The sequence below is a fragment of the Balaenoptera musculus genome, chromosome 2 (assembly GCF_009873245.2).
Source record: "Balaenoptera musculus isolate JJ_BM4_2016_0621 chromosome 2, mBalMus1.pri.v3, whole genome shotgun sequence".
Classification (NCBI taxonomy): Eukaryota; Metazoa; Chordata; class Mammalia; order Artiodactyla; family Balaenopteridae; genus Balaenoptera; species Balaenoptera musculus.
In genome coordinates this window covers 34,979,973-34,994,780 of record NC_045786.1, presented here as the reverse complement: position 1 = coordinate 34,994,780, position 14,808 = coordinate 34,979,973, and the positions used below count along the sequence as shown (strand labels likewise).

Genomic DNA, 14,808 nt, shown 5'->3' with positions numbered 1-14,808 from the left:
GTCTGGCAGTTTCAGGAGCTGGAGTAGTGGGTTCCTGCCAGGTCATAGAGGGCCTGGAGTACAGGCTGAGACATTTATAGTGTAGTCATTAAAAGTGGAGCCCTGATCAAAACCAGTTCAGGCGATTAACCTTTCTGTTGCCGCTTCTTTCCTGATGGATGCCTCTTCCCTGGTGCCTTGCGTACGGTAGGGCACACCGTGATCTTCCTTTGAGTGAGTGAACAAATGCCTGAGGTGTTATGACCAGTTGAAGGGGTATCAAAATATTCTGTCAGGGGCCACATGATCAGAAATCCTCATTGATAGGACTGCATTCATTTCTCAGTGTAACCTCAGCAGTGGAGAGGGTCCCTGAGTGCATCCAAGCATTGGACACACCTGTCATGAGCGCCAAGTGTATTTGGAAGGTTTTGTTATAGCTGTTTTCCATTGTTCAGTGATCCACCACTGTGTCCCAGTTTTAGGATTTAGTTTTAGTGGGATTAAAATGGAATGGCCCAAAATTACATGATTAATTACTTTCAGTTCCCATTATAATTATTGATCCAAGCCTGCTGGCAAGACCCATGAAGGAGGGGGAGGGGCAGCCAGCCTCTGCAGCAGCAGTCAGGCGGCTCGTCCCTGCTGGCCCAGCTCTTCATAGTCTGCTTGCCCCAATTTACTCATTCTTTCTCCCTCCCCACCCCATTGTTTTGTATTTACTTCCATAAACCACCTTAAAACTTTCCTTAGAGTGAGGTAGAGGAGTAAATAAAGATGACTAGTTCACACATGGTAGCTATTACAGTAAGGTTTTTTTCTCATAAGAATCTCAGGCAAGTCATATATAACCTAGAGGGGATCACTAATAAAGACACTAATTCTGCTTTTTTCAAGAGCTTTTCAGACTGTACCTAAAATATGGCTTTCAGTTCTAGAAACTGCGTTCCAAAAGCAACGTAAATAAATTGTAGTCGTTCAAATAGGCAAGTGGTCAGGATGGAACAGGAAAGGAAGGTCGTGACAGAGAGAGAGGAGGTGTTCAGACTGGAGAAGAGAAGGCTGGATACTGTCTTCAAGTAGCTTAAAGGCTGGTCTGTGGACGAGGGGTTAAACCTGTCCCATAGGACAAAAACTGGGCCTAATGGTTAGAAACTTGGGGCTCAAGAATTGTCTACCAATCAGCGCTGTCCAAAGATGTAATGGCCTGCCCTGGGAGGAAGTGAGTTCTAGACGTATGCAAGCAGAATCTAAATGACTACTGTGGTAGAACTTGACCCCTGAGTTCCCTTCTAGCCCACTGTTCTGTGATTCTCTGACTCTGAGATTTCTAGTGTGAATGACAGGGGAAATGACTTTAAAATTGAGGAGTGGAGTTGCCTTTTGCAGTAGGCCATGTATTGTGTCTTAGACAGGTTGAATTTAAAAGGAAGTTGCGCTGCACTGTGGAGATGCCCTGGCAGCCACAGTCCCAGTAAATGTGGGATTGGAGGTCCAGTGAGAGGCCAGGCTTAGAAATAGAGTCCCAGGAGTCCCAGATATAAAGTTAATAATTTAAACCACACAAATGAGAAATGAATGGGCTTTCTGAAGGGAAAGTTTGTTTGGAGAAGAGTATGGAGACTCAAAGAATACTCTTAGGAAGAAGTCATACCCTTAAGAATTATTGTAGTAGACAGTAGAATGATGGATGTTAGAGGGCCAGCGGTCAAAGGAAGGTGACACTAAGATTGGAGAGATTTGTCAGAGTGGGTGTTGATCAGTAGCTGCAGAAACCGCAGAGAAATCACAGAGAATGAGGATTGAGAAAAAGACATTTAGGATAGGAATATGAAAATTATTGTGAAATTTCAAGGAAACAGTTTTAATAGAGCTCAGGGCAACCGGTAGAGTCTGGGTGTTAAAGAAAGAGCACACGGTGAAGACGCGAGAGGCGGTCCCTTAGGGCATGTGGGGCAGGAAGCAGGGGAAACTGTGGAGGCCGGCGCGGGAGTGGGGAAGAGGACAACTGTGCCTGTCATCACTGATGGAATTTTTAATTTATTTGTTTTGATGCTAAGCCAAGAGATGCAGAAGGCCCGCCGGAGTTTTTAAGGTTTTTTTTTAAATTTTTAAGCCTTGCGACACAATGGGTTTCCTGCCATTTGTTTTCCTTTATCCTTCCTAATAACCACCACCAGGGGGAAATCTGAGTCAGAGAGAAAAGTTTGCCCTGTGTCCTCAGTGCCTAGTCTAAAAAATAAAAAATAAGTAAGGTGGGTGACATCCATACCAGATCACCACCCAGTTATTTAGGACGGAGGGCAGAGTCCAGAACTCAGTGTGGTAGTCAGAGGAGACTTGCACTCTGCTTCACTGCAATGTGTAAATCTTTAAGGATAATATATTTATAGATCACTTACGTAATTAAAATTATTTTTTCTAAGTGGAAGGTGAAAGTGGGGGCATTAATGAGTGTACCCATTAGCTAAAGCAAGTTCCTTCCAGTTGTCTGTGATCTCCAGTTTATCTCTGCAGTCTGTTCTGCTTACTAGTTGAATGGATAGTCGGAGCACCCAGAGGCAGTCATACAGAAGCCAGTCAGAGGGGAAGGGGTCTCCCTCCTGAGTGGAAGGCAGAATTGTGCCTAAAGATGAAATAAAAGTGTTAGCCAAGAGGATTTGATAGAATTCCTGTGACGTGGCAGAAAAAATTGTTACCAGACATTAAAGATTCCAGGCTATCAGTTTTCAGGGAATAAAACCCTTATATTTGTACAACTGAAATATTATCAGCTTAAAACAAATACGAGCAAGCATATATATATGTGCGGCTTTAGTTTTTAGTATAGAAATGTCATTGAGCCAGTTGATTGCTTACTAGTCCCAAATAGCCTGTCATCATGATAATTATCATCATCACATTAATAATGTCTTGAAATTATTAGAATATTTTAACATTTACAAAGCCCAGTCACACTCATCTCATTGGATTTCAGACCCAAAGACAGCTTGTAGTGAAATTGTATCAAAAGATCCTTTTAAAGTCTCCTGCTTCTCACACTGTGTTGAGGGGATTGTCTTTGGGTAATGCAGTTTGGGGTGATTTCACCTTTTGTTATCATTTGTTTCTAATTTTTCTATAATTGTCAACGCTTTGCTGTTTAAATAAACACTTGAAAATTTCCCATGCTTTTGTAAACCAAAATTATTGGGAACAAACTTAATCATTAGTTGATTGTTATAGGGTACAGGAGTAGTCCCATCTTTGTGTCGCTCAAGACATGTAACCGGTCAATGAATTTAAAAGGTGTATATGGCTTTGCAGGTCGGGTCTATGCTGTCTTGTCAAAGAGAGAAGGTCGAGTGCTACAAGAGGAAATGAAAGAGGGGACAGACATGTTCATCATCAAGGCTGTGCTGCCCGTGGCTGAAAGCTTTGGCTTTGCTGATGAAATCAGGAAGAGGACAAGTGGCCTGGCCAGCCCACAACTGATATTTAGCCATTGGGAGGTAAGAATCCAAATCCCCATTCCTTCCTTTGCATCTACGGATGTGCTTCCTTATAGATGGCGCCAAGAGTAGCAGACTACTTCCCAGGCCATGTGGCCTTCCTCTGGCTCTGCTCAGTCAAATGGACAGGACAAAGCAGATGGCATTTTTCATCCAGATTGAATGAGCCTTAGGTTATATGTGCTTTGTAATACACACACACATATGTATTCTTTTTTTTTTCATTTGATGTAAAATTTAAGACAGAACATTTAATCCCTTTTTTCCCTCCAAAGATAATGTTGTAGATAAGAAAACCACAGATATTTTGAAAGTGAAACTTTAAGGTATTGTTTTTTCTGGGGAAAAAGTACTTCTAGCATTTAAAGGCAAACAGTTATGCTTCTTACAAGGGACACCTTTAAATTATTACGTGTTACATATTCTTCAGTCCCCATTATAGAGATTCGAGGCTCCTGTGGCTTTCAAGTGTTGTGGAATAAAATGGCTCATCAGAACACTTCATTGTCAGTGTAGGGAAAGGTAGGTGAAAGGCAAACCTTATCTGTAATCAGAAATGCAAACTTAACAGGTCCACACTGCTTGGGAGAGAAGACAAGATTGTGAACACATTGTTTTTTAACTTAGGCCAAGAAAATAATAACAAGAAAGGACGGGGAGGTCAGACCGGCCTTTGTGAACAGATCCTTAAAGGAAAGGTAGAAGCTAGCAGCTAAGGAGGAGAGAAGGACATTGGGTTGGAGGGTGCCTGTGTGAGAAGCAGTGAAGGAAAGCTGTAGGGCATGTGCAGAAAGCAATGTGTTATGTTTCAAGACAAAGCCTTAAGGCCAGGAATAGCATTTCTAAACTGTAGGTTGTAAGTTTGAAAGGTGGTTTTAAGAAAGTTCTGTTGTCACTGTTTACAGGGAAACTAAGTAACTTCACATTATTCTCTTGTACCATGGAGGTGTATAGTTTAGTGGAAGGAGCATTGACTTTGGTGTTGAGAAGTCCTGGTTTCAAATATTAATTCTGCCACTTATTTGGACAAATTGTGGAACCTCCCTGAGTTTGTTTTGCCCCTGAGATATAAGGTATATGGAATATCTAGCCTAGTGCCTGACACTGGTAGGCCCTCCCTGGCATGAAGATTGTTTTCTTGTCAACATTCTTAGAGTCCGTGTCATGTTCCTTTTGGCTCTCTCTCAGCAATGTGGCATTGCACTCAACTTCACACAAATAATCCAGACTTTTTCCTTAAACTGTTTAAACAAAGCTCATGGTTTAGGTTCAGTGCTAAGCTCTTACTTCTTTCACTTTCTTTAGCCAGCTGGGTCCCTTTCTCTAGAATGCTTCCAATGAGCAGTTTAAATTTAGACAGTATAGAGGAATGGGAATAATTGAGGGAGAACTTTCTCTTTAAAATGAATTCTATAGTCAAGTGAATCTGGCAAAGTAAAGAAAGGTGACACTTCAGCAAAACTAACTTTGGACAAGGCAAATTTAATTTTAGTTGGGCAAGTTCATATCATCTAAATTGATACAAGTGAAGTTGCTAGTCCAAAACGCTCAATTGTGTCTGCTTCTCCTTAAAAAGAGAAAGTTACATTCTTAGTGCTTGATAGAACTAAAGTTAATGTTGTTCTAATTTAGGTTACATTTTTTTGGTTGTCAGTACAAACTACATTTTAACAGTGACTTACTATGAAATTTTTCTTGCATCTTTTTCTAGAAACTAAATGATGTTTTGATGGTTTTATTGGCCTATATCTGAATAGATGCCATTGCTGTACTTCATTATGTAGAAAACAGTAGCACAAAACATTTATTTGTTAATGCCCACACTTATGGGTAGTAATTTCCCACTTATCCAAGCTTCTAGCTTTTTGGTTTTGGTTTTTGGCACTCAACTTTTACATAAAAACACAAACCAGTAAGAAGTAGAAGGAATGGATTTATAAAGGCAACTTCTGAAGAACTATGTCTATAGTGTAAATATATTACTGATGTTCCTAATGAAAAACATTAGCGTTATCCCCCATGTGTTTTAGTGATCAGATGTGTGATTACAGGACAGTGCAGCTAAATGATGCTTAGAACTGAAGAGAGACTTATTCCACTTCAAAGTAATGACCTTGAGAAGTGAAACACTTTCTTCATTTGTTCTGCTGTTGCTGAAAACTGCCTTCAGAACTTGCAGCTCATGCTTCTGAATATCTTAGAGATGACAAGTCGTCCATCTCATTCAGATGGCCTTGAGAGTAGAAGGACGTGTGCTCACTCCCTCTTGGGAGAGCACTGGAATCACAACTAACTGCTGAACAGTCATCGACAGGAAGACACTGGAACTCACCAAAAAAAGATACCCCACATCCAAAGACAAAGGAGAAGCCGCAATGGGATGGTAGGAGGGGCGAAATCACAATAAAATCAAATCCCATAACCGCTGGGTGGGTGACTCAAAACTGGAGAACAATTATACCACAGAAGTCCACCCACTGCAGTGAAGGTTCTGAGCCCCACCTCAGGCTTCCCAACCTGGGGGTCCGGCAACGGGAGGAGGAATACCTAGAGAATCAAACTTTGAAGGCTAGCGGGATTTGATTGCAGGACTTTGACAGGACTGAGGGAAACAGAGACTCCAATCTTGGAGGGCACACACAAAGTAGTGTGCACATCGGGACCCAAGGGAAGGAGCAGTGACCCCATAGGAGACTGAACCAGACCTACCTGCTAGTGTTGGAGGGTCTCCTGCAGAGGCGGGGGGTGGCTCTGTCTCACCATGAGGACAAGGACACTAGCAGCAGAAGTTCTGGGAAGTACTCCTTGGCATGAGCCCTCCCAGAGTCCGCCATTAGCCCCACCAAAGAGCCCAGGTAGGCTCCAGTGTTGGGTCGCCTCAGGCCAAACAGCCAACAAGGAGGCAACCCAGCCCCAGCCATCAGCAGACAAGCAGATTAAAGTTTTACTGAGCCCTGCCCACCAGAGCAACACCCAACACTACCCACCACCAGTCCCTCCCATCAGGAAACTTGCACAAGCCTTTTAGATAGCCTCATCCACCAGAGGGCAGACAGCAGAAGGAAGAAGAACTACAATGCAGCCTGTGGAACAAAAACCACATTCACAGAAAGGTAGACAAGATGAAAAGGCAGAGGGCTATGTACCAGATGAAGGAGCAAGATAAAACCCGAGAAAAACAACTAAATGAAGTGGAGATAGGCAGCCTTCCAGAAAAAGAATTCAGAATAATGATAGTGAAGATGATCCAGGACCTCGGAAAAATAATGGAGGCAGAGACCGAGAAGATGCAAGAAATGTTTAACAAAGACCTAGAAGAATTAAAGAACAAGCAAACAGAGATGGACAACACAATAACTGAAATGAAAAATACAGTAGAAGGAATCAATAGCAGAATAACTGAGGCAGAAGAACGGATAAGTGACCTGGAAGACAGAATGGTGGAATTCACTGCCGTGGAACAGAATAAAGAAAAAAGAATGAAAAGAAATGAAGACAGCCTAAGAGACCTCTGGGACAACATTAAATGCAACAACATTCACATTATAGGGGTCCCAGAAGGAGAAGAGAGAGAGAAAGGACGTGAGAATATATTTGAAGAAATTATAGTTGAAAACTTCCCTAAAATGGGAAAGGAAATAGCCACCCAAGTCCAGGAAGCGCAGAGAGTCCCAGGCAGGATAAACTCAAGGAGAAACACACCGAGACACATAGTAATCAAATTGACAAAAATTAAAGACAAAAATTATTGAAAGCAACAAGGGAAAAACGACAAATAACATACAAGGGAACTCCCATAAGGTTAACAGCTGATTTCTCAGCAGAAACTCTGCAAGCCAGAAGGGAGTGGCATGATATATTTAAAGTGGTGAAAGGGAAGAAGCTACAACCAAGATTACTCTATCCGGCAAGGACCTCATTCAGATTCGATGGAGAAATCAAAAGCTTTACAGACAAGCAAAAGCTAAAAGAATTCAGCACCACCAAACCAGCTCTACAACAAATGCTAAAGGAACTTCTCTAAGTGGGAAACACAACAGAAGAAAAGGACCTACAAAAACAAACCCAAAACTATTAAGAAAATGGTAATTGGAACATACATATCGATGATTACCTTAAACGTGAATGAATTAAATGCTCCAACCAAAAGACACAGGCTTGCTGAATGTATACAAAAATAAGACCCATATATATGCTGTCTACAAGAGACCCACTTCAGACCTAGGGACACATACAGACTGAAAGTGAAGGGATGGGAAAATATATTCCATGCAAATGGAAATCAAAAGGAAGCTGGAGTAGCAATACTCATATCAGATAAAATAGACTTGAAAATAAAGAATGTTACAAGAGACAAGGAAGGACATTACATAATGATCAAGGGATCAATCCAAGAAGAAGATATAACAATTATAAGTGTATATGCACCCAACATAGGAGCACCTCAATACATAAAGCAACTGCTAACAGCTATAAAAGAGGAAATCAACAGTAACATAATAATAGTGGGGGACTTTAACATCTCACTTACACCAATGGACAGATCATCCAGACAGAAAATTCATAAGGAAACACAAGCTTTAAATGACACAATAGACCAGATAGATTTAATTGATATTTGTAAGACATTCCATCCAAAAACAGCAGATTACATATTCTTCTCAAGTGCACATGGAACATTCTCCAGGGTAGATCACATCCTGGGTCACAAATCAAGCCTCGGTAAATTTAAGAAAATTGAAATCATGTCAAGCATCTTTTCTGACCACAACGCTATGAGATTAGAAATCAATTACAGGGGAAAAAAACGTAAAAAACAAATACATGGAGGCTAAACAATGTGTTACTAAATAACCAAGAGATCACTGAAGAAATCAAAGAGGAAATCAGAAAATACCTAGAGACAAATGACAATGAAAACACGACTATCCAAAACCTATGGGATGCAGCAAAAGCAGTTCTAAGAGGGAAGTTTATAGCAATACAGTCCTACCTCAAGAAACAAGAAAAATGTCAAGTAAAAAAATCTAACCTTACACCTAAAGGAGCTAGAGAAAGAAGAACAAACAAAACCAAAGTTAGTAGAAGGAAAGAAATCATAAAGATCAGAGGAGAAATAAATGAAATAGAAACAAAGAAAACAATAGCAAAGATCAATAAAACTAAAAGCTGGTTCTTTGAGAAGATAAACAAAATTGATAAACCCTTAGCCAGACTCATCAAGAAAAAGAGGGCGAGGACTCAAATCAATAAAACTAGAAATGAAAAAGGAGAAGTTACAACGGACACCGCAGAAATACAAAGCATCCTAAGAGAGTACTACAAGCAACTATGCCAATAAAATGGACAACCTGGAAGAAATGGATGAATTCTTAGAAAGGTATAACCCTCCAAGACTGAACCAGGAAGAAATAGAAAGTATGGACAGACCAATCACAAGTAATGAAATTGAAACTGTGATTAAAAATCTCCCAACAAACAAAAGTCCAAGACCAGATGGCTTCACAGGTGAATTCTATCAAACATTTAGAGAAGAGCTAACACCCATCCTTCTCAAACTCTTCCAGAAATTCGCAGAGGAAGGAACACTCCCAAACTCATTCTATGAAGCCACCATCACCCTGATGCCAAAATCAGACAGAGGTACTACAAAAAAAGAAAATTACAGACCAGTATCACTGATGAATATAGATGCAAAAATCCTCAACAAAATACTAGCAAACAGAATCCAACAACACATTAAAAGAATCATACACCATGATCAAGTCGGATTTATCCCAGGGATGCAAGGATTCTTCAATATATGCAGATCAATCAATGTGATACACCATATTAACAAATTGAAGAATAAAAACCATATGATCATTTCAGTAGATGCAGAAAAAGCTTTTGACAAAATTCAACACCCATTTATGATAAAAACTCTCCAGAAAGTGGGCATAGAGGGAACCTACCTCAACATAATAAAGGCCGTATATGACAGACCCACAGCAAACATCATTCTCAATGGTGAAAAACTGGAAGCATTTCCTCTAAGACCAGGAACAAGACAAGGATGTCCACTCTCGCCACTATTATTCAACACAGTTTTGGAAGTCCTAGCCACGGCAATCAGAGAAGAAAAAGAAATAAAAGGAATACAAATTGGAAAAGAAGAAGTAAAACTGTCACTGTTTGCAGATGACATGATACTATACATAGAGAAACCTAAAGATGCCACCAGAAAACTACTAGAGCTAATCAATTAATGTGGTAAAGTTGCAGGATACAAAATTAATGCACAGAAATCTCTTGTATTCCTATATACTAACGATGAAACATCTGAAAGAGAAATTAAGGAAACACTCCCATTTACCATTGCAACAAAAAGAATAAAATACCTAGGAATAAAGCTACCTAGGGAGACAAAAGACCTGTATGCAGAAAACTATAAGACACTGATGAGGGCTTCCCTGGTGGTGCAGTGGTTGAGAATCTGCCTGCCAATGCAGGGGACACGGGTTCAAGCCCTGGTCTGGGAAGATCCCACATGCCACGGAGCAAATGGGCCCGTGAGCCACAATTACTTGAGCCTGCGCATCTGGAGCCTGTGCTTCTCAACAAGAGAGGCCACGACAGTGAGAGGCCCGCGCACCGCAATGAAGAGTGGCCCCCGCTTGCCACAACTAGAGAAAGCCCTCGCACAGAAACGAAGACCCAACACACCCAAAAATAAATAAATAAATAAAATAAATTAAAAAAAAAAAAAAAGACACTGATGAAAGAAATTAAAGATGACACCAACAGATGGAGAGATATACCCTGTTCTTGGATTGGAAGAATCAATATTGTGAAAATGACTCTACTACCAAAGCAATCTACAGGTTCAATGCAAAGCCTATCAAATTACCAGTGGCATTTTTTACAGAACTAGAACAAACAATCTTAAAATTTGTATGGCAACACAAAAGACCCTGAATGGCCAAAGCAATCTTGAGGGAAAAAAACGGAGCTGGAGGAATGAGACTCCCTGACTTCAGACAATACTACAAAGCTACAATAATCAAGATAATATGGTACTGGCACAAAAACAAATATAGATCAGCGGAATAGGATAGAAAGCCCAGAGATAAACCCACATACCTATGGTCAGCTAATCTATGACAAAGGAGGCAAGGATATACAATGGAGAAAAGGCAGTCTCTTCAATAAGTGGTGCTGGGAAAACTGGACAGCTATGTGTAAAAGAATGAAATTAGAACACTCCCTAACACCATACACAAAAATAAACTCAAAATGGGTTAAAGACCTAAATATAAGACTGGACACTATAAAACTCTTAGACGAAAACATAGGAAAAACACTCTCTGACACAAATCACAGCAAGATCTTTTTTCATCCACCTCCTAGAGTAATGGAAATAAAAACAAAAATAAACACATAAATGGGACCTAATGAAACTTAAAAGCTTTTGCACGGCAAACTACAAACAAGACGAAAAGACAACCCTCAGAATGGGAGAAAATATTTGCAAACGAATCAACAGACAAAGGATTAATCTCCAGAATTTATAAACAGCTCATGCAGCTCAATATTAAAAAAACAAACAACCAGTCCAAAAATGGGCAGAAGACCTAAATAGACGTTTCTTCAAAGAAGACATACAGATGGCCAAGAAGCACATGAAAAGCTGCTCAACATCACTAATTATTAGAGAAATGCAAATAAAAACTACAATGAGGTATCACCTCACACCGGTTAGAATGGGCATCATCAGAAAATCTACAAACAACAAATGCTGGAGAGGGTGTGGAAAAAAGGAAACCCTCTTGCGCTGTTGGTGGGAAAGTAAATTGATACAGCCACTAGGAAGAACAGTATGGACGTTCCTTAAAAAACTAAAAATAGAATTACCATATGACCCAGAAATCCCACTACTGGGCATATACCCAGAGAAAACCATAGTTCGAAAACACACATGCACCCCAATGTTCATTGCAGCACTATTTACAATAGCCAGGTCATGAAAGCAACCTAAATGCCCATCGACAGACGAATGGATAAAGAAGATGTGGTACATATATACGGTGGAATATTACTCAGCCATAAAAAGGAACGAAATTGGGTCATTTGTAGAGACGTGGATGGATCTAGAGATTGTCATACAGAGTGAAGTAAGTCAGAAAGAGAAAAACAAATATATTAATGATATATGTGGAACCTAGAAAAATGGTACAGATGAACCGGTTTACAGGGCAGAAATAGAGACACAGATGTAGAGAACAAACGTATGGACACCAAAGGGGGGAAAGTGGCGGGGGTGGGTGGTGGTGGTGGGATGAATTGGGAGATTGGGATTGTCATGTATACAGTGATGTGTATAAGATGGATAACTAGTAAGAACCTGCTGTATAAAAAATAAATAAATAAAATAAAATTCAAAAAAGAAAAAAAATGTCCTTGATCAGCACTGGTTCAGAAAACTGGGTTATACTATGTTTGGTCAGAACAAAGAGTGTGTAGGTTAAGTGATCCCTGGGATTCTCTGTAAATACAGATCTAAAACATATTCAGAGCTCTTGTAATGGCATCATTTTTGGAAGAATTATATATTTGAATTCACTTATTCTATTGTTTGTTTAAAATACCTCATCATTTTATTTTTTTATATATAAATTTATTTATTTTAATTTTTGGCTGCGTGGGGTCTTCGTGGCTGCGTTGGGTCTTTGTTGCTGCTCCCAGGCTCTTTCTAGTTGCGGCAAGCCGGGGCTGCTCTTTGTTGCGGTGCGCAGGCTTCTCATTGCGGTGGCTTCTCTTGTTGCGGAGCACAGGCTCTAGGCGCACGGGCTTCAGTAGTTGTGGCTCGCCCGGCTCTAGAGCACAGGCTCAGTAGTTGTGGTGCATGGGCTTAGTTGCTCTGCGGCATGTGGGATCTTCCCGGATCAGGGCTCGAACCCATGTCCCCGGCATTGGCAGGTGGATTCTTAACCACTGCGCCACCAGGGAAGTCCCCTCATCATTTTGTAGTCACCCTTGTCCTTGAAAGTGACTTTATAAAGCACATTTTTTTAAAGATCTATAAATTAAACTTCTCATCATTTCCCAATTGTCAGCTATATATCTGGAAACAGATAAGGCTGCTCTATCAAAAGGATCTCAAAGTAGAGTGGCTCAAATTCAGCAGAAGATTCTCTTTTGAGTCTCAGGAGGCAGTCCAGGGCTGGTGTGCGGCTCACTGTGGAAGGAGCCCAGGCTTCTGCTACTTTGCTGCCTTTCTCAACACTTGGCTTCCACCGATGGTCCAGAGTGGCTGTTTCACCTGCTACTGTCACCTCTGCATACCGGCCATTAAGAATAGGCAATGGGAGGAGGGCATACTCCGTTAAGAGGGCATAGTCCTGTTAAGAGGATGCTGCCCAATCCATTGCCCAGAACACGTCATCTCGCCACATCTAACAAGGCTCCATCTGACAAGGAGGCTGGACAATGCAGTCTTTAACTCACTCAGGAGTCAGCAAACTGTGACCCATTACCTGTTTTGGTAAATAAAATATACTCAGATATAGCCATACCCATTCATTTACGTATTTTATATGGCTGCTTTCAAGCAGACTTGAGTAGTTACAACAGAGACCGTGTGGCCCACAGTCTAAAATATTTACTGTCTTGAGCTTTATAGAAAATGTGTGCCTACCTACCCCTCCCCCCAGAACCTAGGTCATCTGTATGCCCACCTGAAATACTAATACCAAAGGAAAAGAGGATAATAAGTATTTAGGAACAGTTAATATAAAACAGCAAAGTTTTACAAAACAGGCAGTTTTTGTCAATGTGAAAGCCATGATGGTTTTTCAGTCTCCTTTGTCTCTCAAAATTAAAAAAAAAAAAGGGCAGGGGGGCTGAAAGTTAATCTGACATACTTAATAGTAGTTTTTAAAAAATAGTAGTTTTTGACTTAGTTACAGCTTATCATTACAAATCTGCCCTTTAATAAATAACTTGAGAGAAAAATGTAGTCAAGGAAAGTTTGCTCCAGTTTTGTACCATCCTTCTGTCATCCCCTTGCCACCTGTCATGGTCCTGTTCCCAAAAGCTTCAAATCTTTTGAAAGTCTAGAAAACTACATTATAATTAAGTGTCATTGATCTGATCTTTTCTGGCTGTCTCAGTTTTTCCCCCATAGTTAGGTTTAGAAATAACACAGTTGTTGAGATCTGGCTTCTCACTCCAAGGCACTTTTTTTCATTTGTATTCTACCACACCATATAATTTACAATCAAGAGCTTTTGAGAGAAAGTGCTTCAAAAAATAGAGAAAATAAAATTACAGGCATTTTCCATGAGGAAACCTTTGAAGTCAGCAATCTCATAATTTCTCTTTCTATGTTTTACCCTTCTATGAAAAAGGAAGAAAAGGAGCTAATAACAGACACAGGAGGAAAAATATTACCAGCCAGTGCTGATCTACATGTATGTCAGCATAACCTCAAGACTCGCTGTTTAATACTGAGATTAGCCCTGAGGGGTGGGCTAAAGTTCACGTTAGGGTAAGGAAGAAGTGATCACAGTCACACGGAAGAAGTGTATTTTGGACATGGTGTTTGCCACCTGCCAGCCATAACCATAGGGAAAATTGGACAAAGTATTGAAACAGAGCTCCCAAAGCTTTTTTCTTCTAGGCTTTTTTTTTTTTTTTTTTTTTGTAGTAATGCTCAGGGCAACAGCTAGCACTTGGGTGCCTTTCTTCCTGTGAGTTAGAAAATGGCATCCTCTTTAGGCTGTGGAGTTGCCAAGAAAACATTCTCACTGTAGGCACATGAATTCTGGGTGAGCCAGTTAGAAGAAAGCATCTTTTCTTCCAAACTGATAGCAAGCTCTGCTCTGTCGCCTCAAGGATGCCTTTCTGTGGAGCAAGACCTGGACAGCCTTTGGGGTTGCCTTGTCATTACCACACTGGAAAAATTCAAAATGACCCTAACACGGTCAGGTGGGACTGGACCAGGCTAGTCACTTTCTAGTAAAGTGTACCCCATTGCCCCTTTTCTGAGAGTTTGTTTGGCATGTTGAGGCAAGAAGCTTCCAGATGTCCACACAGATACAGGAGTGAAGGTGAAAACAGCAGCTGCCCGTGCTGGACAGAAGAGGTGTGGGCAGTGGGCCTGCATCGGGTCAAGTCCCCCGGGCAGCTGGAGATGGGCACAGAAAGCAGCCCTGGCGGCTCGGGAAACAAACTGAGCAAACCTCAGAAATATACGCTGAGGGCCCAGGCAAAACTGGACCCTTCTGAAGCTCTGAAGTTACATTTTTGAAAAGAGGACACTCTGGTCTTCAGTTGGCCAGTCTGAGTCTGATATCTC

General features: G+C 40.8%; 1 protein-coding gene across 2 annotated transcripts in view; it reads left to right on the top strand.

The window, feature by feature from the left end:
• EFL1 (elongation factor like GTPase 1) overlaps positions 1-14,808 on the top strand; it is a 134,465-nt gene that overhangs the window by 115,885 nt on the left and 3,772 nt on the right. For both annotated transcript variants that reach the window (XM_036843059.1, XM_036843061.1), the window contains exon 19: positions 3,286-3,470. In XM_036843059.1, the coding sequence (XP_036698954.1) occupies positions 3,286-3,470 (185 nt within the window). The remainder of the gene's footprint in view (positions 1-3,285; positions 3,471-14,808) is intronic.